Below are 20,405 nucleotides of genomic sequence, written 5' to 3'. Positions count from 1 at the left end.
AGAGGGGGAGGGAGAAGGAAGAAGGGAAAGAATCTAAAGCAGACTCTACGCCAAGCGTGGAGCCGGAAGCAGGGTTCAGTCTCACAATCCTGAGACCATGACCTGAACCCAAACCAAGTCAGATACTCAACCAACTGAGCCACCCCAGATGCCCTTTCTTTTTGATTTTGTTAATAATGTTTTTTTTCTCTAGTTTACCTTATTCTAAGAATAGGCTATGTGTAATACATATAACATACAAAATATGTTTATTGTTTATGTTACCAGTAAGGCCTCTGGCTAACAGTAGGCTATTAGTAAAGTTTTGGGGGAATTCAAATGTTAACACGTGGATTTTGACTGCATGAGGTCAGAGTCCCTAACCCCTGCATTGTTCAGGCAAGAATCAACTGTACTTCTGAATTTTTTATTTGACCATATGAGGTACAAGATAATGATAACTAACTTCTTGTCATTTTGAAAAGAAGAATTAGGGGGTTTTTCCTTTTGTATTTGTTTAATTTTCTCTAGCTTCTTATTTACCATATATATAATTCTGTCATTTTCCATTTTAAATCTCTGTGGGGTCCTTTCTTTGTCAGCCTCTAGTTTCTAATAAGTGTTTTGCACTTTTGATTTGCCTGCCTTTTACTATGGCCTAACAGGATTTCTAATTTTATATGCTTTATGTTTACATTTTCCCGCATATCCTTTTTCTCTCTTATGATTGGTAATAAATTATTTTCAAACTCTTGAGTTGTCTAACTCCTTAATTAAACACAGTATTTTTTTTTTAAAGATTTTTATTTGAGAGAGTGAGAGAGTACATGAGCAGAGGCAGAGAGAGAGGGAGAAGCAGTCTCCCCACTGAGCAGGGAGTCCAATGTGGGGCTCAATCCCAGGACCCTGGGATTGTGACCTGAGCCAAAGGCAGATGCTTAACTGACTGAGTCACCCAGGTACCCCCACTGTTTTAAACAGAGTATAGCTAATTTTTTATTTAAAAAGGTATAATTTAGAATAATAAATTTTAGATCAGTGGAAAAGTATCCTTTGGTTTTTATTCTTTCCCATAAAATTAGTTTTCCCCAATGCTTTTCACTTTAAATAAAACTTTGAATAAGTACACTGGTTTATACCTCTTAATTTTTACATAATATACCAGTATTTTTGGCTTATCATTCATAGTATATCTTAGTATAGTAGTGAATAAAATTTGCAAGTTAATTTTGAAGTCCATTGTGACTTAGTTTCATTAAATGTCAGTTTTGAGGGGTTTTTTTTTTTTTTTGCTTGCATTTTTAGGTTTAAGATTAATGATTTTGTTTAGTATAGACTTGTCTAGTTTTTGCATAGCAATAAGTTATTTTTAGCATTTAAAAATGGAGGAGTACTTATGAACTATTATTAAACATGATTGAAAGCTGACTTTTTCCTGTACTATACTTGTACTAAATTGGCCTTGTGACGTTCAAAACAGAATTTTACAAAAACTTTGCCCCCTAATTTACTGATACTGCTAGGTTTTATGATATCGATTCACAATGTATGTAGAGAAGAGTATATACATCATAAATGTATCGTTTGATGAATTTTTACAGACTGACTACACCCATAAAACCAGCACCCAGATCAAGAAACAGAGAAGTCCTAGCACCCCAAGATGTCCACTCCTGTCGTTTTCCAGTCACTATCCCTCTTCATGCGGAACCGCTCTTCAGACTTTTTTTCCCCATTAACATTATTTTACTATTTTTCTTGTTTTTACATTTATTTAAATTCAGTTAATTAACACATAGTGTATTAGTTTTAGGGGTAGAGTTCAGTGATTCATCAGTCTATTTTTTTTTTAAGATTTTATTTATTTAGTTTTTAGAGAGAACCTGAGAATGGGGAGGGGCAAAGGGAGAGAGAGAATCTCCAGCAGACTCCCTGCTGAGCATGGAGCCCAACATGGGGCTCCATCTAATGACCCTGACATCTTGACCTGATCCAAAAACAAGAGTCCAATGCTTAATGGACTGAGCCACCCAGGCTTCCCCTTCTGAGTTCTAAAAATACCAAAGACTAGGTTTCCCATTTTTGAACTTAATGTAAGTGGAACAGTCACCTAGAATAGATCTGCCTTCCTTAGCTCAACTTTTTGTGAGAATTGTACATATTATTGCATGAAGCTGTAATTTGTTCATTTTTATTGTATTATAGTATTTCATTGTGTCAGTGTATGTGTGTATGTGTATATATATATGTAGAGAGAGAGGTCTATTCTATTCTTGATGAACATTTGGTGGGTGTTATTTTCAGCTTTGGGTTATTTGAAATAGTGCTATTACAAACATTCTAGTACATGTCTTTAGGAGGATATATGTATGCATTCTTGAAGTGGAATTGCTGGGACATAGGGTGTACATTTATTCTATTATAGTAGATATTTGCAAATAGTTTAAGTGGTGTGTCAGTTTATATTCCCACCAATAGGTATGAGAGTTCTGGGTATTCCATATCTTCACTAGCACTTGATATTTTCTGTCTTTTTCATTTTTACCATTTTTGTGGATCAGTAGTGGTGTTTCATTTTCCTAGTGTGTTTATGTGTTCACTGGCCACTTGTACTCTGTTTTTAAAAGTGTTTGCTCAAGTAATTTGTCCATTTTTCTATTGTGTTTTCTGGTTTTTTGTTACTGATTTATAGGATTCTTTATAGGAGTGTTTGTTATTTATATATTGTGCATATCTTCTGCTCTGGTATCTTTTAATGAATAAAAGTTTTTAGTTTTAACACAGTTCAGTTTGTTACTTGTTTTTTCCTTTTTTAATGAATGGATCTTTTTTGTGTCCTTTTTTGTGTTTTAGAACCTGTTTCTTATTCCAAGGTCATGAAGGTGTTTCCCCATGTTTTCTTCTAAAAGCTTTCTTTATTCCTTTATCTTTCATATTTAGGTTTGCTACAGTTAAGTTTTCAGTTGTGGTTTTATTAGAAGTTAGGTCAGGATTCCTCATCTTAGACTCTGGCTTTACTACGTTGAGCTGATTGAGATGGAGGGATTATTTGGGAAGAGCAGTGTTGTCAGCATGATCCTGATTTATGCAGTGATGAAAATTATTATTAAAAATGCAGTATTTGCCAAGTACTTTATATTGATTAACTTTTAAAATTTTCACAACAGACCTCTGGTACAAGTACAATTTTCCCATTTTATAGATGAGGAAAACTAATCCAAAGAAGGTGCAGAACTTCCTCCTGTTCATAGAGTATGTGTTAGAGCCAGACTGGGAACCCATGTTCTGTGACCTAGAGCCTGGTCTGTCTTCATCAGTATTGCCAAACTCTCTCAGAGGCATAAGTTACAAATGGGACTTGGTTTTAGAACCTTTTGTATGACTTTTTTTATGTCTTTCATAGAGGGCTGTGCTACATTAGGATAGGAAACTTTTTAAAAAAGTTGGCACAGACATCTAAGCTAGATGTGCATCTGGTATTAACACATTGAGGCATATGAACACTGGGTAAGCTAATGGCTGTGAACATTTGCATGGCTCCATAGCTGGCCGTTCGCATGGGATTTATATGTTATAGCCATTTCCAGCAGACTAATTCATTTATTTTGTCATATTTTTAAAAAACAATAAATTATTGATTGCGACTTGACATCCTCTTGCTATATGTTCTTTTTATTGTGGAATTCCATTTCATCTACTTGTTTTTAGTCAGTGTAATAATTTTTTTTTTTTGCCCAGGTGTTAAGTGGGATAATAAAGATCTTTCATCTTCACAAAAGTCATAATAATATGATATTCATGAAATGCTTCAAATTTCTTGAGAATATAGTCTCATTTTTATTCATAATTATTAATAATGAAAGCGTACTTAACATTATTAAAAGCTTATCTTCCCCAGTCTAGAAGGGAAGAGGATTAAACAAACTCTCATGGCTTGTAAGAAATATGTAAAATTCATCCCTACTCCCTTTAGGCAGATCTGTATCAGTGTCTTGCCAGGGAACAGAATTTCCCCAGATGGCTCAAATCGAAACTTTAACAAAGGGACTATTACAGAGGTGTGGCAGTGTTAAGAATAACAAGAGTATGGTGAGGCATCCACAGACTAGGAACTGTGGAAAGCTTTATCATCCGTAGAATTGAAGAGACAGGTGGAGGAATTACAGTAATCCCTCCTTATCAAGAGGAAATCTGTTCCAACACCCCCAGTAGATGCCTGAAACCATGGATAGTACTGAATCTTGTATATTCTATGTTTTTTCCTAAATATACATACTAGGGTATAGTTTTAATTTACAAATTAGGCATAGTAGGAGATTAACAACAACAATAATAAAAACTGATAATTATAAAAAGTACTATAATAAAAGTTATATGAATGTGGTTTCTCAAAATATCTTACTGTGTGGTACTCACCCTTGTTCTTCTGATGATGTCAGATAAAATGTCTATGTGATGAGATGAAGTAAGGGGAATGACATAGCTATCATGACCTAGCGTTAGGCTACTCTTGACTTTCTGACGGTATATCAGAAGGAGGATCATCTGCTTCTGGACCACAGTTGACTGTGGTAACTGAGACCACAGAAAGCGAAATTGTGGGTAAGAGTGGGGAGCTATTGTATTGCGAGGACCCAGTGAGAGCCTGAAGTACCAATGAGGGGGAATCTGATAATAGCTATAGTTGAGGATACATGGCTACGGCAAAGATGTGCTGAAGCAAAGTGGCAGCAGAAAATATCCTCACCTCCAGAATCCTGCCTGTTTCCCAGTGATGGAACCCAACCTAAAGCTGATAGGCAAGAAAGCCAGTCTGTAAGAATTGGTCTCCTGGGGCTCAGAATAGTGCAAAGAATGGTGGAGAATATATTTGGATTGTTAAAATGGAGACAATCAGAATGTCCATCTAGTAAAAGTATTTTATAATACTATGGAAAGGAGGATTAAAATATACCCTAGGCCAGCAGTTCTCAAACTTTTTGGCTTTAGGACACCTTTACAACAAATGTTTTTGTTCATGTGGGTTATATTAATTGATATATATTGCATTTGAAATAAAAAATGTAAAATATTTACTTAATGTAGAAATAACAATCCATTACATAGTAATATAAAGAGCATTTAAAAATTGAAAATTGCATTTTCCAGGATAAAGCTAAAAATAGTGGGAAGAGTGGTATTGTTTTACATTTTTGTAGGTTTATTTAATATCTACTTAATAGAAGACAAGTAGGTTCTCATATCTGCTTCTACATATAATCAGTTGTAATATGTTGTTTGCTTGAACTAAATGAAGAAAATCCAGCCTCAGATCTGTTGAAAAAGGGAGCACCTTGTAGACTCTGAATAGATCTTAGAAACTACAAGAGTTGTCAGAGCCTCTTACTAGCCTTCATTAATTTTCTTCAGAGCACACTTCCGTACTAGTCAGGTGTATGTATGAGTAGTTGTAGGAGACGTGATTTTGAACCACATTGTATCTATGTCTGTGACAACAAACTCTTCTGATGTGGCTTGTCAGTATTTGGTTAAGTGTAGTATAGTCATTGCCTTATCTGTCTGTGTAAACACATCCAGTCGTGAGATACGGGCTCATTGAGCCATCTGGACAAGCTTTTTCCATGTTCTCTTTTCTCTTGGAAAACATAATGTTAAGTATTTTTGACATTCTTAATTTCATTTTTATTTATTTGATTAATACTGTGTGTGATGATCTTCACATAAAAAAGACTACCAAAAGTCATTAGGAAATTGCATTTTTTTCTCACACTGGGGAATGTTGGCTTTAGAGGATCCAAATCATTCCGAAATAGAGTTCTTGAAAAGCCTGAATCTGTTCTGTTTTTTTAAAAACTATTTTTATTATTTTACTGCTTTTTATTATATTACTCCTTTTTCCTAGTGACTAGAGTTTCTTGATGATCTTTTCCTCTGCTTAACCCAGGACTTACTCAGGTCTTTGTTATCATTTTCATGTTGAGCATATATGGTCTCTTTAGAATTTAACAAATTCATACAATTAAACATAAACCAAATATAATAACATTCATAAAATTGCTGCAAATGTAAACTTGTTGCATATGTGTTTATCTATTTGTCTCATTTTTTAATGAAATTGTATCATGTGGAGACATTTCCACATCTCAGCAATATTTGAGATTATCAATATGAAGAGTTCTTGTTATTGGTGACATGCAGAAACTGTCACAAAAATAAATCAGCTTTACATGAGATTAGTTTCTAATTAAGGCAAATTTGCTATTTTAATGTAATAGCTTTTTTTTCATAATGAAGATTAATGAAATACTTTTCTTCTTCCCCAAAGGAGCTACTGCTTTCTGGCATGCCAGAAATTGATGTGAGTGATTGGATAAGAAATACAGAATACACAAGTGGCTATGAAAGAGAAGATCCAGTTATTCAGGTAAAATCTCTCTAGAGCTTAGAATGAAGTTAAGTTTGCCATTTAATTTTATAAGCTTTTCAGCACTATTGGATGAAAACCTACATTAATTAACAAAGTAAAATTTTTCCCTAAATTCTTCTCCTCGGAATATTGCATATGAAAGCTTTGTATGAAAGCATTTTTGATAAATGAGTTTCATAGAATAAAATATGTTTATGAATATTACATATTTCTTGGGTATTAAGAAGTCTACAATTACTCTGAAATATGAGTTAAATTTTTTTGTTGTTGTTAGTGGTTCTGGGAAGTTGTGGAAGACATTACTCCAGAGGAGAGAGTTCTTCTCTTGCAGTTTGTTACTGGCAGGTAAGAAGTGTTTTTATGCTAATGTGGAAAGAATTTAATGTGTTGCAGTTTTGATGGCTTAAACAACCAAAATGCATTACAACTTGGAACTGTCAATTTCCACTTCCCTTTCCATTTTTTAGGTATTAAAGATTTATTTAGCTATTAACGATAAAATATGTGGTAGTGCTCAAATGTTTATTTAATGTATATTAATGTATAAAAAAGTAAACTGTTCCAATCAGGACAATCAGCATATATATTGTATTTTATAATTTGGCAATCTTTTCATTCTGTCTTCATTCTGTAGGTAAGTCAATGGTAGTGCCAAATTTTTAATATTTGTGTGTTGCTGGACAACACACACACACACACACATACACATGACACATAATATCCGTACTCAGCAGTTGTTCTCCAGTTCTTACCAACTTTTTTAAAGATTTTCTTTATTTACTGGGGTGCAGAAGGAGAGAAGGATCACAAGCTTACTCTGTGCTGAGTGCAGAGCCTGATGTGGGGCTTGATCCCACAGCCCTGCCTCTGATCATAACCTGAGCAGAAACCAAGAGTCGGAAGCTTAACAGCTGAGCCACCCAAGCGCCCTTCTTAACAGATTTTAAAATCTCAAGATTCATGGCCTAAAAAATAATTTGTGATACCACATATCTTTGAAAAGTCTACTTTTGGACTGATTAAATACCATAGATACTAGCAAACTAGTATTTTAACCTCCTTTAAGTTACATTTCTGAAAGATGTTTAAAAAAAAAATCTGATTTTCATTCTTAGCATCTTAGAATTTCATCTGTGCCCTCCTCTTTATGGAAATATAGTTCATTTGTTCCATTATAAATGTACATGGTTCTTCTAGAAAAGTTGGCACACATAAAATTAAAACAAATAAGGAACACTACTCCCTGCCAGCAATAACTATTATAAACAATTTGTGTATTTACTTCTCTATTTTTTCTATTTTAAAAACATAATTGTGAGTGTATATCTCTATAAAATATATATGTAAAGTCCAGTATTTTCTTATCTTTTTCTTTTTTAAAGATTTTTATTTATTTATTCATGAGAGACACAGAGAGAGAGAGGCAGAGGGAGAAGCAGACTTCCCGCTGAGCAGGGAGCCTGATGTAGGACTTGATCCCAGGACCCTGGGATCATGACCTGAGCCAAAGGCAGACGCTCAACCATCTGAGCCACCCAGGCGCCCCAGTATTTTCTTATCTTAAAAGTAGTCCATAACCATTATAGAAAATTTGGAAAATGAAGAATATAGATAGAAGAAAATGAAAATCCATTAAGTAATTCCACTATTCAGAGATAATACTTTAACATTTTGCTTTATTTTCTAAGTCCTTTAACTACATAATTAGAAAAATAGTTGGAGTCACACTATAATCTAATTTTACACAATAAATAAAACATGAGTATTCATTCAGGGTACCTGACTAGCTTAGTTGGGAAAGCATGAGGCTCTTGATCTTGAGGTTGTAAGTTTGAGCCCCATGTTGGGTGTAGAGATTACTTAAAAACAAAATCTTAAAAAAGAAGAGAGAACATGAATATTCACAGATTATAGGCTAAAGATATGAAAGAAAACCTTGTTTTAGTGTTGTGCTATGGTTTTTTTGGCTTCTTAATGCCAAGAAATACCCAGAGATATGGGTAATTTAATGAAAAGAATTAAAAATTATATATTCTATGTAGGATTAGACAATTTCAATAAAAAAATCACTTCTAATCTCAAGTGTTTGAGATTCCAGAATTTCTCCCACATACATAAATTTTTTTACTTTTTTTTTTTTTTAAGTTTTATTTAAGTAATCTCTATATCCAACCTGGGGCTTAAACTCATGACCTGAACAAGAGTCTCATGCTTCTCCAACTGAGCCAGCCAAATGCCCCATAAATTTCTACTTTTTAAAAACATTGTTCCTCTTTTATAGCTTTTGAATTTAGCCATATATTATTAAAAATTTTTCCATTTATAGATCATTTTTTCATGGCTACCTATTCTTCAGTTTATGGACCTTCCTTCATTGATACTGTCCTTAATTGCTAAATTTTCCTATTTATAAATAATGCTAAACAAATAAGGAATTCTTGCACTTATACACTTGTGGGCTAGTTTGATTATTTATATAGCAAAAATTCTTAGAAGGGAAATTTTTGGATATGAAAGTATATAAATTTTTATAACCTGATACATATTGTTCATTTACCCTTCAGAAAGATACCAGCATTCATATCAACAGGGAATGATAGGGCCTATTCCTTTTACTCTCAGTACAGGATGTAATCATTTCTTTTTCTTTCTTCTTTTTTTTAAGATTTTACTTATTTGAGAGAGAGCATAAGAGACAGCGAGAGCACAAGTGGGGGGGGAGGAGCAGAGGGAGAAGCAGGCTTCCCGCTGAGCAGGGAGCCCGGTGTGGACTTGATCCCAGGACCCTGGGACCATGACCTGAGCCGACGGCAGACGCTTAATGACTGAGCCACCCAGGCGCCCTCATTTCTATTTTTATATAATTTTTTATTTATATAATTCTTCTATATTTATTTTTATTGCCTGTCTTAATTTTTAGGTATTCTATTGTCATTTATTTATTTATTTTTAAAGATTTATTTGAGAGAGAGAGCCAGGGGAGGGGCAGGTGGAGAGGAAGAGGGAGAAGGAGAGAATCCCAAGCTGACTCCCCGCTGAGCATGGAGCCAGACACAGGGCTTGATCTCATGACGTGAGCTGAAATCAAGAACCAGATGCTTAACTGACTGAGCTACCTGGGTGCCCCTATTGTCATTTTAAAAAATTCAGTTCTAAATGTTATTTATGTGGGACATTAACTCTGCAAATACTTTTCCCAGTTTATCATTTGCCTTTTAACTTCATTAAGTTAAATATGCAGATTTCCATGTATTTTCAATTATAAATTTACTTTATAAAATGTATAAAATGCGAAGTATTAATTTTGTAAGTTGAGTATCAGTACTTTTCTTTGTGGTTTTTATAAATCCTTCCCCACTCCCAAGATTAAATGTTTATCTACATTTTTTTTCTGTAACTTTTTATAGTTCCTGTTTTTACTTTCCAATTTTTAAGCCATCTGGATTTTATATTGGTCTATGTATTGAGGTAGGGCTCTTACTGTTTTCTAAATGATTTATATCTAAAAACCATTTAATGGATCGTTATATCCCCACCACCATGATTTGGTTGGTATGAGTCTTTAAAGTGCAGATAACAATTAGAATTACTCAAGTTCTCTGGAACTAAAAATGTCTGTTAAGTTGCTGCTCTTGTAGAATAAAAAGCTCTTGTATTTGTAATACACAGTGCCTCTCCCAGGTCAATCATATAGTCACTGTTAGCAGTACTGAAAAGAATTGCACTGTTTATTATTTAACTGGTCATGAAGTGTAGCTCGTGAATCCATTTAAACTGAGGTGAGGGATGTGAGTAAAACATAGAAGCCAAGGAAGCTAAGGGGAACAACACAGAGCTAAGCTTTCCCATCATGCCAAAGAAGCCACTCAACACTTAAGTCTACAGAGCCCTTGTTTTGAATTCAGACTGAGTAAATTTTAAGCTTTTTTAAACCTTAACTTTCAATTAATTAGACTTAAGTGTAGGTATAGTATTTGCCATTCTAAACTTAGTTTGTATTTTTTTTTTTCAATAGCACTTTCTGGAAAATTCTGATTATCTGTTTATATTTAGATATTAAAATTTCACTTACTCTGTGTCCATAGTTTAGTTTAGTGCAACCTTACTGGAAAGTCAAATGTGTTCCAGTTATTAGAACCAAGAATCAATGCCAAAAGTAATTTTTAAGTATTTTATGTTCTAACATTATTTTGTTGGTCTATAAGATCGTCTTAATTAAATGACTTACTGCGCTGTTGTTTCGTTACCCCTTAAGAATAATGAAAATCAGACTTGGTGATTTCTTTGTGTATGTAATAGAAGTATGTCATTTTATTGACTGTAATTTTACATTGTATAATTCCAAGTGTCATAATATCAACCAAAGACCATTTCATTTATTTTTCTCGTACATACTTAAGCTTGATGAGCCATGATCTTAAGATTCACTGATTATTCAAGTATGGAGCCGAGTCATATTTGTTTGTAGTTTAGAAGAAGAGGAATAAAGTTTCAGAGATTGTTTGTGAATATCAGTTTACAGTATAATTTTAATTTAGATCTTAAAATTGGGAAATCTTTCGATTTTTAAGCTTATTTTTCAAAATTTGGTGACATGAAAAACATTAGATTGATCATTCAGATGTTGAAATACTGTATTTAATTTGTGTAAGAATCGGTATCAAGTCTCATTTTCTCATCTTACCCTGATAAAGTGGTGTACTTACTTTTAATTCTACCTCTACAGGAAATTTAGAACAGCTTGGCTTTTTATCCCTTTTCATTTTTGGTTGCCTTTTTAATAGGCATAGACTAATGTTGAATTTTATTTCAGTTTACACACATGTCCAGATCTTCTTTAGCTACTCTTTTGCCCTAAGTAGGAATTGCTCATGCAATTAGTGTTTATTAACAAGACTTTTAATACTCACTTGGATTTCTAAGGTAAGCTCAGGCATTTCATCAGTAAAGCATTTAATAGCAACCAAACAACTTCCTAGCTATAAAATAAAACTCTTTTTTAGAGATTTATTTATATTGGATTGTTATTTTTTCCCCTGTGAATGTATACATATTATTTATGATTTTATATTTTTTAAAGATTTATTTATTTATTTATTTGACAGAGAGAGAGAGAGAGAGAGACACTGCGAGAGAGGGAACACAAGCAGGGGGAGTGGGAGAGGGAGAAGCAGGCTTCCCGTGGAGCAGGGAGCCCGATGCGGGGCTCGATCCCAGGACCCTGGGATCATGACCTGAGCTGAAGGCAGATGCTTAATGACTGAGCCACCCAAGCGCCCATCATTTATGATTTTAAACAGAAAATTTTGGTGCATTTTTCCACAGTTTTTACAGTGTATGTGGCAGAAAGTACATAACATTTAACATTTCAACCATTTTTAAGTACAGTTCTGTGACATTAAGCACATTCACATTGTTGTGCAACCATCACCACTATCCAGCTCCCAAACCTTTTTATCTTCTGCAGCTGAAACTGTACCAATTAAACACTAACTCTTCATACTCCCTCCCTCTAGCCCTAGGCAACCAGCATTCTATTTTCTGTCTCCATGAATTTGACTACTCTAGGTATTTCATATAAATGGAACCATACATCATTTGTCATTTTGTGACTGGCTTATTTCACTCAGCCTAGTGTCCTCAAGTTTCATCCACATTATAGCATATGTTAGAATTTCATTCCTTTTTAAGGATAAATAATAATCCACTGTATGTATATACCACATATTGCTTATTCCTTCATCCATGGATGGTCACTTGAGTTGCTTCTACCTTTTGGCTTTTGTGGATAATGCTGCTATGAACATGGATATACAAATAATCTTTTTTAGTCTCTGTTTTCAATTCTTTGGGCTATATACTCTAATTCTGTGTTTGTTTTTTGAGAAACAGCCATACAGTTTTCCACAGCTGATGTAAATTTTACACATTCCCACCAGCAATTCATAAGAGTCCCAGTTTCTACATATCCTTTCCAATACTTATTATTTTCTGGGGTTTTTTTGTTTGTTTGTTTTTTTTTTTTTTAGTTTTTGTATTTTTTCTTTAAAATGGTCATCCTAGGGGTGCCTGGGTGGCTCAGTTGGTTAAGCATCCGACTTGATTTTAGGCTCAGGTCATGATCTCAGGGTTGTGAGATTGAGAGCCCATGTTGTACTCCGTGCTCAGTGGGGAGTCAGCTTGAGATTCTCTTTTCCTCTCCCTTTGCCTCTCCCCCCTGCACACACTCTCTCCATTGAATGTTAGGACTGTAGTTGAAAATCATTTGGCCATATATGCAAGAATTTATTTGGGATATTCTGTTCCATTTCTGTATATCCCCTCTTATGCCAGTGCTACATTGTTCTCATAACCATAGTTAGCTTTGTAGTTTAAGTACTGAAATCAGAAACTGTGAAACCTCCAACTTTATTCTTTTTCAAGATTGTTTTGGCTATTTAAGGTTCAACAGTTGTTGTTGTTTTTTTAAATGAACCGAATTATGCTTTGTACTAAGAATACTGTGTTAGAAGACATTTCTAATACTAGTCAGACTTCTGATTTTGAGTATACCTTTAGTACCTATACATTAAATTTTTTTTTTTTTTAGTCATCATTCTTATTTAAAAAACACCATAGCACCTCAATTTAAAAACAAAATGTTTTAAAGGATCAGTGTGTTTAATCATGATACATACAAAAGCTAATTTGAAATAATGTCTTTCAAATGTGACCAATAGGATTTAGGAAGTTGCAATTATATTCTCTGTAGCCATGTACCCAAGATTAAATTTTCTAGTACTGTTTATGCATTTTGTTAGGGTTTTTGAATTTGAATGTGGTCTTGTTATGTTTATGTTAGGTGACATTAAAAAAGATACATCTGATACTGTGAATCTGTGGAACAGAAATATAAAGAATATTCTAGTTTTCCCACAGTGAAAAACAAAACAAAACAAAAATCCTTTGACCTCTTGGGGAGGAAAAATTTTCCTTTACCTTTTAAAGTTATTCTTCTTGGTCTAAGAATTAATTTGACATGGACAGATTAACAGGTAGAAAACAAATTTAATCCATATGTTTTGGGGCTCATAGAAATATGAGTCTCAGAGAAGTGACCAAAGTAAGCAGGATTTATACCTGATAGACAAAGAGACAATACATTTTTGAGGAATTGAAAAGACAAAGAAGTTTATGCTTAGGATAGTAAATTGGTGAAGAAGTAATGAGGTTTGTTTCTATAGTCTTCTCAGCCCTGAATTCCCTATCTCTGGTCATAGGATGTTTCTTTACCTTCTGGTACAGGGAGAGTACCTTTCACATGGGAGATTTATTTCCTGCTTTCAGGGAGACAGGGGAAGGTTAAAGTGTCCTTTTTGCACTGGTTGTTTTTAAGTAACTTTAATTTGAAATAATCAGTATGCCTTAGTGGTATATTTGGGGATGGCCTGCCCTGAACCCCATCAGACCCTAGATATTTTTCACATACAGGAAATTGTTTGGATTATGTCTGTGAGCTTCTATATTGCTTGAATTAATCAAGCAAACATTCATGTATTTGGCAGATATCTAATGAATGTCTGTTAGATGCCAGTCACTTTGCTAACCCCAGGGGTACAAATACAGATATGGTCCTCAAATTAGTCCCAGTTGAGTAGCGAGAGACACATAGAAGAAAATAATTGTACATGTGGTATGCTATTTGCAATAATAGAGTTATGTGCAATGGCCAAGTGAAAGCACAGTATGGCTTACAGAAATGTGGAGGAGAGTCTCCATGGAAGCATGCTAACTGGCCACAAAGCATCTTTTAATAATGAGCTGGAGTTTTGCAGAACCAAAAATGTTACCTTGTCAGTGCCCTAGAGTTGAATATATTTTATCTATCACAAAGATTTTTGTTCCGTGATTACAACTTACTAAGATATGAACTCTTAGTTCCAGGGTCCCACATGGTGGATTTGCTAATATCATGGGTGGAAGTGGATTGCAGAACTTTACAATTGCTGCTGTGCCATATACTCCAAATCTCCTACCAACTTCAAGCACATGGTATGTTAAATTGTTCATTTAAATGCATTGTGAAGTGTCTTGATTAATTTTGAATGATTAAAGGTCTGACTACTCCTGCATTGAGAGGAAAACCTCAACAGTAACCTGTTTTCAGTGTTTTGGAATCACTGATAAATAAGTACCAACATAATCCCTTGCTCTCCCTTTTTTGGTAGGGAAAATATTGGAGGAAACTACCTACCTATAATTTAATTGAATGTAGTTCAAGTATCACTGAAGTTATACTGTCATAAGTATCACTGAGTTACACCATCACTTCAAACTAAATTCCCTTATTGCTTATTTATTTTAGGCTGAAAGGAACTTATTTTATTCCACTACATTTGCATGCTAAAGGAAACTGCAATGCAGCAGTTTTTTTTTTTTTTTTCTTTTTAAATACTACTTCAGGGTTTTCCAATTTGAATGCAAATTTGAGAGGGTGGTTTTATGTTAATTTTGAGTAGTGTTTTCACTGCTACACAAAACAATCAGAAATTTCATAGATTTCCCATTTAATGGTGGTATATTTTTCTTTTAAAGCATCAACATGCTCAAGTTACCTGAATACCCAAGTAAAGAAATACTCAAGGACAGACTTCTTGTGGCATTACATTGTGGCAGCTATGGTTACACAATGGCGTAAAGGAGTCTGGGAAATTCATCGGATTACTGATGTGCAACTCAGAGTGGCAGAAATAATTTAGGAAACTGTCAACAGAAAAGGAGCCTAAATGCAGCCCATAGGCAGCAGGGCTGATGTTTAAAATTCATAAAGGGGATCACGCTTTCTCCCCTCCCTTCCATGTTTTCTGTTTGTGATACAGTTAGAAAATAAAAAATCACAGTAGTCTTCAATTTAAAAAATGCTAATTGAAAGTAGTAGAAATTGTCCTTTTTCATATTTCTTTACTCTTACCCAAGATTGTGTTAAGGCAAAATCTTATTCTACATTCCACCTCCACTATGTAACTGTCTTGTTAAAAGGGTGTTTTCTCTTTATTTTCCTATATATTAAATTATATTAGGACACCCAGCCTGGTATGTTCTGTTGCATGTAAAGTGCCGTTTATATTTTGGAAAACTATTGTATAGAATGGATTAATTTAGATTGTGTATAAAGCCACAAATACGTATTTTCCCATATTGAATCTATATTGCAATGATGTTTTTTAGCTTTTTAATATTTTAATATATAAGGTAAAGTTTAGACTGATGTGACTAACAGCTGATGAAATGACATTTAATTTATATATTAAAGCTTATATTGTATGAATTATTTGCATCTTTCAATGGTCAGTTTTCCATATATGTATTGTGGTCTCAGAAGTTTTTCTTATGCCCTATTTTAATTTATATTTTAGGTAAAATTAAATGTAATATTTTAACACAATCTTTTTATTACTTTTGTTTTATCTGTGAGTTCTGATAACACATTTGAGGAAGTAATCCAGTGTGCACATTACAATTTAAATATGTAATTTTTTATTCTTGTTTATTTTTCATGATTAAAATGTTGAGATAAATGATGTGCCTAATACAGAGCTTTGGGTTTTTAAATTTTAGGGTGATCTAATCAGTTTTCTTTTTGGAAGGACACACTTGAGTTGTTACAGTATACCTTTTAGAGGGAAGTAGGAACACTCATTTATTTAGAAGTGCTAACAGAGGAACTTGTAGTGTCTAGGACTTTGCCTTTGGAAACTAAAAGTACACACAGTCATCAGTGTTGGTAAAATTACACACAGTGGCATCAATGTTGGTAAAATGATTCATGCAGATTTTTTCCTATGAGTAGCTTTCATATTTTCAATATATATTGAAAGCTTTGTTACATTATAAAGCTTCTTTAATACATGCCTTTTGGTCTTCTTTTGTTATTGCAGGTATATCTATATCTATATTTATATATTATATATCATATATATTCACTTATATAGAATATATATTTATATTTATATATTATATATAAAAAGAATTTCTGAGCAAATTAATATTAAAACTAGGAATTCTTTAAAAATGACAGTTAGCTTTAAAATTAAGACATGCATATTTACAATAAATGAAGCTAATAATTTTTAAAATTTGATTTTCAAAATTCATTTGTATAAGAGATTGTTGCCTTCTGAATTTTCAGTGAGGTAACTGACCTCATATATTGCTTCTAATTTTAGTGTTTACAAACATTTCTGTTTATAATCATGCAGTACAGTGGGCTTTGTCAGATTGGTCCTTTTGCAAGTATTTATGTAGAAGAGATAATAAAATATTAAAAATTTCATGGTATTTTACCCCTGAATTTGAATATTTTTTGATACAGATTTAGCAACTTCAGGGTTTATTTTTTATGTTGTCTTTATTTTTTAACTATAAGAATGTAGTTAATATATGTTTTATAGATTAAAAATACTATTTGAGAGACAAGTCTTTTTAATATACTCTATTCCCACAATTTCTTCTATAAGTAGATGGATATGTTGAATGCACAGTAGTATAGAAAAAGGACTAGAGATTTTTATCCCCTTTGGGTAAAAGATTACTCTCATAGGAAAATGACTCTGCCCTTAAAATATGTAGTGGTTCCATATAATGGAGAAAACAGGAACGCAGCACTCTAAAGGAATAAAAATGTAGGGCAAAGGACCATAATGTAGGACACTGATTAATAAAAACATCGGGGCAAGAGTAGATTAAATTGTTCCCATAGTTTGAGGGAATAGTGACGATGTAGTTCATAAAATCTTCTAGTTTGTCCAGAAATAAAATGTAATCTAAGGAAATCCCACTTTAAAACATAATGCTAAATGCAGCCTACAGCCATGACAGTCTTTGTTGGTTGGATATGGGGGCAGAAATGAAAGCTTTAAAGCATAGGTCACAATTTGGAGGCCCAGTAGATGATTTCCACTCACAGTTTTATTTGTTGTGCCAATTCTAAAAATCTAAAATGAGTTGTCAACATTTAAAAAATCTGGAGGTTTCATGCAGAAGTCTAGATTTTAGGCTTTTGAGAGATCAAGACACTAACAGTATTGGGCACTGATTCCTAGAAGGCATAGTTGGCTGCAATTGAGGAGAAGCCACTTCTTTCAGTGACTGAATATTCATGCTCTTCAGTCTACTGTCTTCTTACCCCCTGCTTCCCCCTTCTTGGCCAATGACAGCATTGGAATATGCTTTAAAGAATCTGTGTTGATCAGAAATGTTCCCCTGGAGTATAAATTGGTACAAATTCTTTGGAAGGCAATTTGGCAATGTCAGATTTTTTTTAAATGTACATATACTCTTTGACTCGACAATTCTAAGAATATATTTTATGGATAATCTTGTTCATGTACATAAAGATATTTGTACAAGTATGTTCCCTGAAGCTTTGTTTGTTATAGAGAGAAACTGGAAATAATTTAAATGTCTATCAGTAAGGGGTTACTAATAAATTACAGCCATGAGTAGAATATTAAATAGTATTTACAAAGAATAAAATGGATTTATACATACTGATATGTAAATGTTTCTGAAGTATGTTAAGTGAAATAAGGTGTATAGAAGAGTGATTAGTGTATAAATACAATATACGTGGGGCAGTTCTACACAAGACTGATTTCTGGGCCATGGATTACTGCTCTATGTGGGAAAGCATTGTAAGATGGGATGAAGACTTTTTCATTATATAACCTTTTTTTCCTGTTTGTCAAAATCCCATGCCTGTGTTATTTTCTGTGTGATTCATGTAAAAAGAAACACTGGTCTCTTTAATCAAGGGAAGTAAGCATCAGTAAATAGGTTTTATTGGATCTATAAAAATGCCATAGCAGTAGCAATAAGCAATATTTTCATAACCACAAAACTTAATATTTTATAATGTGGTTAACTGAAAATAAGTCTCTTTCAGCCAGATTCCAGCAGCAGTGGCAGTGGCCCTCCTCTCTCCTGGCTCTCCTTGTTATCTCCCTTTCGCTTTCAGAAACATGGCCTCTGAAATGGCAGTCTGGTTTTCAAGGTGTTTGGTGACATGAGGGTAAGTGCGTAAGTCCTCAACACCAGAGGAGGTGAGAAACGCAGCACTCCTCTGCCTAAGCCGGGACGAGAATGTCCTACCTGGAGCAGGGCAAGGAGGTCCTGGTAGGGGATGTGGGCCAGACTGTAGACCACCCCGTGCCACCTTTGTCAAGAGACTACCGGACGAGACCTGCCACTGTGCCCTCTATGACACAACCTATGAGACCAAGGAGACCAGGAAGGAAGACCTGGTGTTAATTCTCTGGGCACCTGAGTCTGCACCCCTTAAGAGCAGAATGATCCATGCCAGCTCCAAGGGTGCCATCATGAAGAAGCTGGTGGTGATCAAGCGTGAATTACAAGCAAACTGCTACGAGGAGTCAAGGACCGCTGCACCCTGGCAGAGAAGCTGGGGGGCAGTGCCATTATTTCCCTAGAGGGCAAGCCTTTGTGAGCCCCCTCCAGCCCCCTGCCTGGAGCGCCTGGCAGCCCCAGGCCTGCCCATGGGGGTTGCAGGCTGCCCCCTTCCTGCCAGGCCTGAGGGGCTGGGGGGATCCCAGCAGGGGGAGGGCAATCCCTTCAGCCCAGTTGACAAACGGCCCCCTGGCCCCCGGACCTTCCTCCTCCCTCCATCCCTGACGGTTCTAGCTTTCCCAAACCACTTTTGATCTGATTCCTCTTGGGTTGAAGCAGACCAAGTCCCCCCCGCCCTGAGGCACCCCAGTTTGGTGAGGGGGGGCTGTATTTTTTTAAGACACCCCAATTCCCCACCTGTTCCTTTTCCAATGCTGGTAACTTCTAACTTCAGTAGTGACTCTCTGCTTGTCTGTTTTGTTCTGTGCATAAATAGAATGTTGTGGAGATGACCCCTCCTTGCCCGCTTGGTTCCCTTCCCCTTTCCCCCTGGTGGCAGCCACTCATGGAAGCAGGACCAGTAAGGGACCTTCAGTTAAAAAAAAACCACACACACACACACATGCACACAAAATAAGTCTTTAATTAAACTCTTGCAAACAAAGAAAGGAATGCTCTTTTGCTCACAAAGCTCTATTTCCACATTGCCTGATAATTGGCACTATTTATAGCTCTCTAAAATTCTAATTAGAGATTTATTTGAATTTATACTTTTTTCTCTGATTTTCCTTTTTTTTTTTAAATTTTTTTAAAGATTTTATTTATGTATGTGAGAGATAGCCTGAGAGAGAGAGAGAGAGCGAGCATGAGCAGGGTGAAAGGCTGAAGGAGAAGCAGACTCCCCACTGAGCAAGGAGCCTGATGCGGGGCTCCATCCCAGCACCCTGGGACTATGACCTGAGCCGGAGGCAGATGCTTAACCAGACGGAGCCACCCAGGGCCCCCCTGCCTTTTTTTTAAAAATGCTTATTTGATATGGGAAAATCTGGAAAGCATGGATTCATGTATTAACTGGGAAGAAGCCATAAATTACAAGTCTACTACCCAAAAGTTTTATTAGCTTCTAGTCTTAATGCATTTTTTTCCATAATTGACTTCATAAAGAACATAGCATTAAGTATCTTTATTTATTCAGCATTATATTTTGTATATTTCCTATGTCATTACAACTAACTTTTAAACATTTTTTAAAATTTTGGCATAATCTATTGTATGAATGTATCATTTATTTGAGTATGTCTCTAAAGTTTTTAACATAGATTTCTAATATTTTTGCTTTTATAAGTAACAGATGGTCTCTTTCAACACTAGTTATAGTTTAAGAGTGGTAACATTTTCTGGGTTATTTGTTGAAATGTCTGTCAATTGCTCCATGGTTGTAGAATTACTATTTGAAGGTTCAAGGAAGGGCTGTTGAAACTTAAGGGTAGGTAGGATTGGACAGCATTGTGCCAGCAGCAGGATTAGAGCTGTGTGCCTTACCAGAATGTAAAAAAGGTTAGAGGTAGAAGGGTGTGACAAAGGTAAATCAATTTTAATCATTGCTTACTTGAGT

General features: G+C 34.8%; 1 protein-coding gene and 1 pseudogene across 3 annotated transcripts in view; both read left to right on the top strand.

Moving 5' to 3' along the window:
• The window catches only part of HACE1 (HECT domain and ankyrin repeat containing E3 ubiquitin protein ligase 1), a 101,121-nt gene extending 85,294 nt beyond the window's left edge, over positions 1 to 15,827 (top strand). For all 3 annotated transcript variants that reach the window (XM_025863167.2, XM_025863148.2, XM_025863158.2), the window contains 4 exons: positions 6,305 to 6,403; positions 6,681 to 6,751; positions 14,324 to 14,437; positions 14,981 to 15,827. In XM_025863167.2, coding sequence (XP_025718952.1) covers positions 6,305 to 6,403; positions 6,681 to 6,751; positions 14,324 to 14,437; positions 14,981 to 15,083 — 387 coding nt within the window. In that variant the 3' untranslated portion in view covers positions 15,084 to 15,827. The remainder of the gene's footprint in view (positions 1 to 6,304; positions 6,404 to 6,680; positions 6,752 to 14,323; positions 14,438 to 14,980) is intronic.
• A 2,221-nt stretch (positions 15,828 to 18,048) lies between these two features.
• LOC112819442 (cofilin-1 pseudogene) lies at positions 18,049 to 19,571 on the top strand (annotated as a pseudogene).
• The last annotated feature ends 834 nt before the right edge of the window (positions 19,572 to 20,405 follow it).

This window comes from Callorhinus ursinus, unplaced genomic scaffold (assembly GCF_003265705.2).
Source record: "Callorhinus ursinus isolate GAN/ISIS: 27379988/994484 unplaced genomic scaffold, GSC_fseal_2.0 scaffold6, whole genome shotgun sequence".
Taxonomy (NCBI): Eukaryota; Metazoa; Chordata; class Mammalia; order Carnivora; family Otariidae; genus Callorhinus; species Callorhinus ursinus.
Note: the sequence above shows the minus strand (reverse complement) of the source record. Positions and strands in the feature narration are given on the sequence as shown.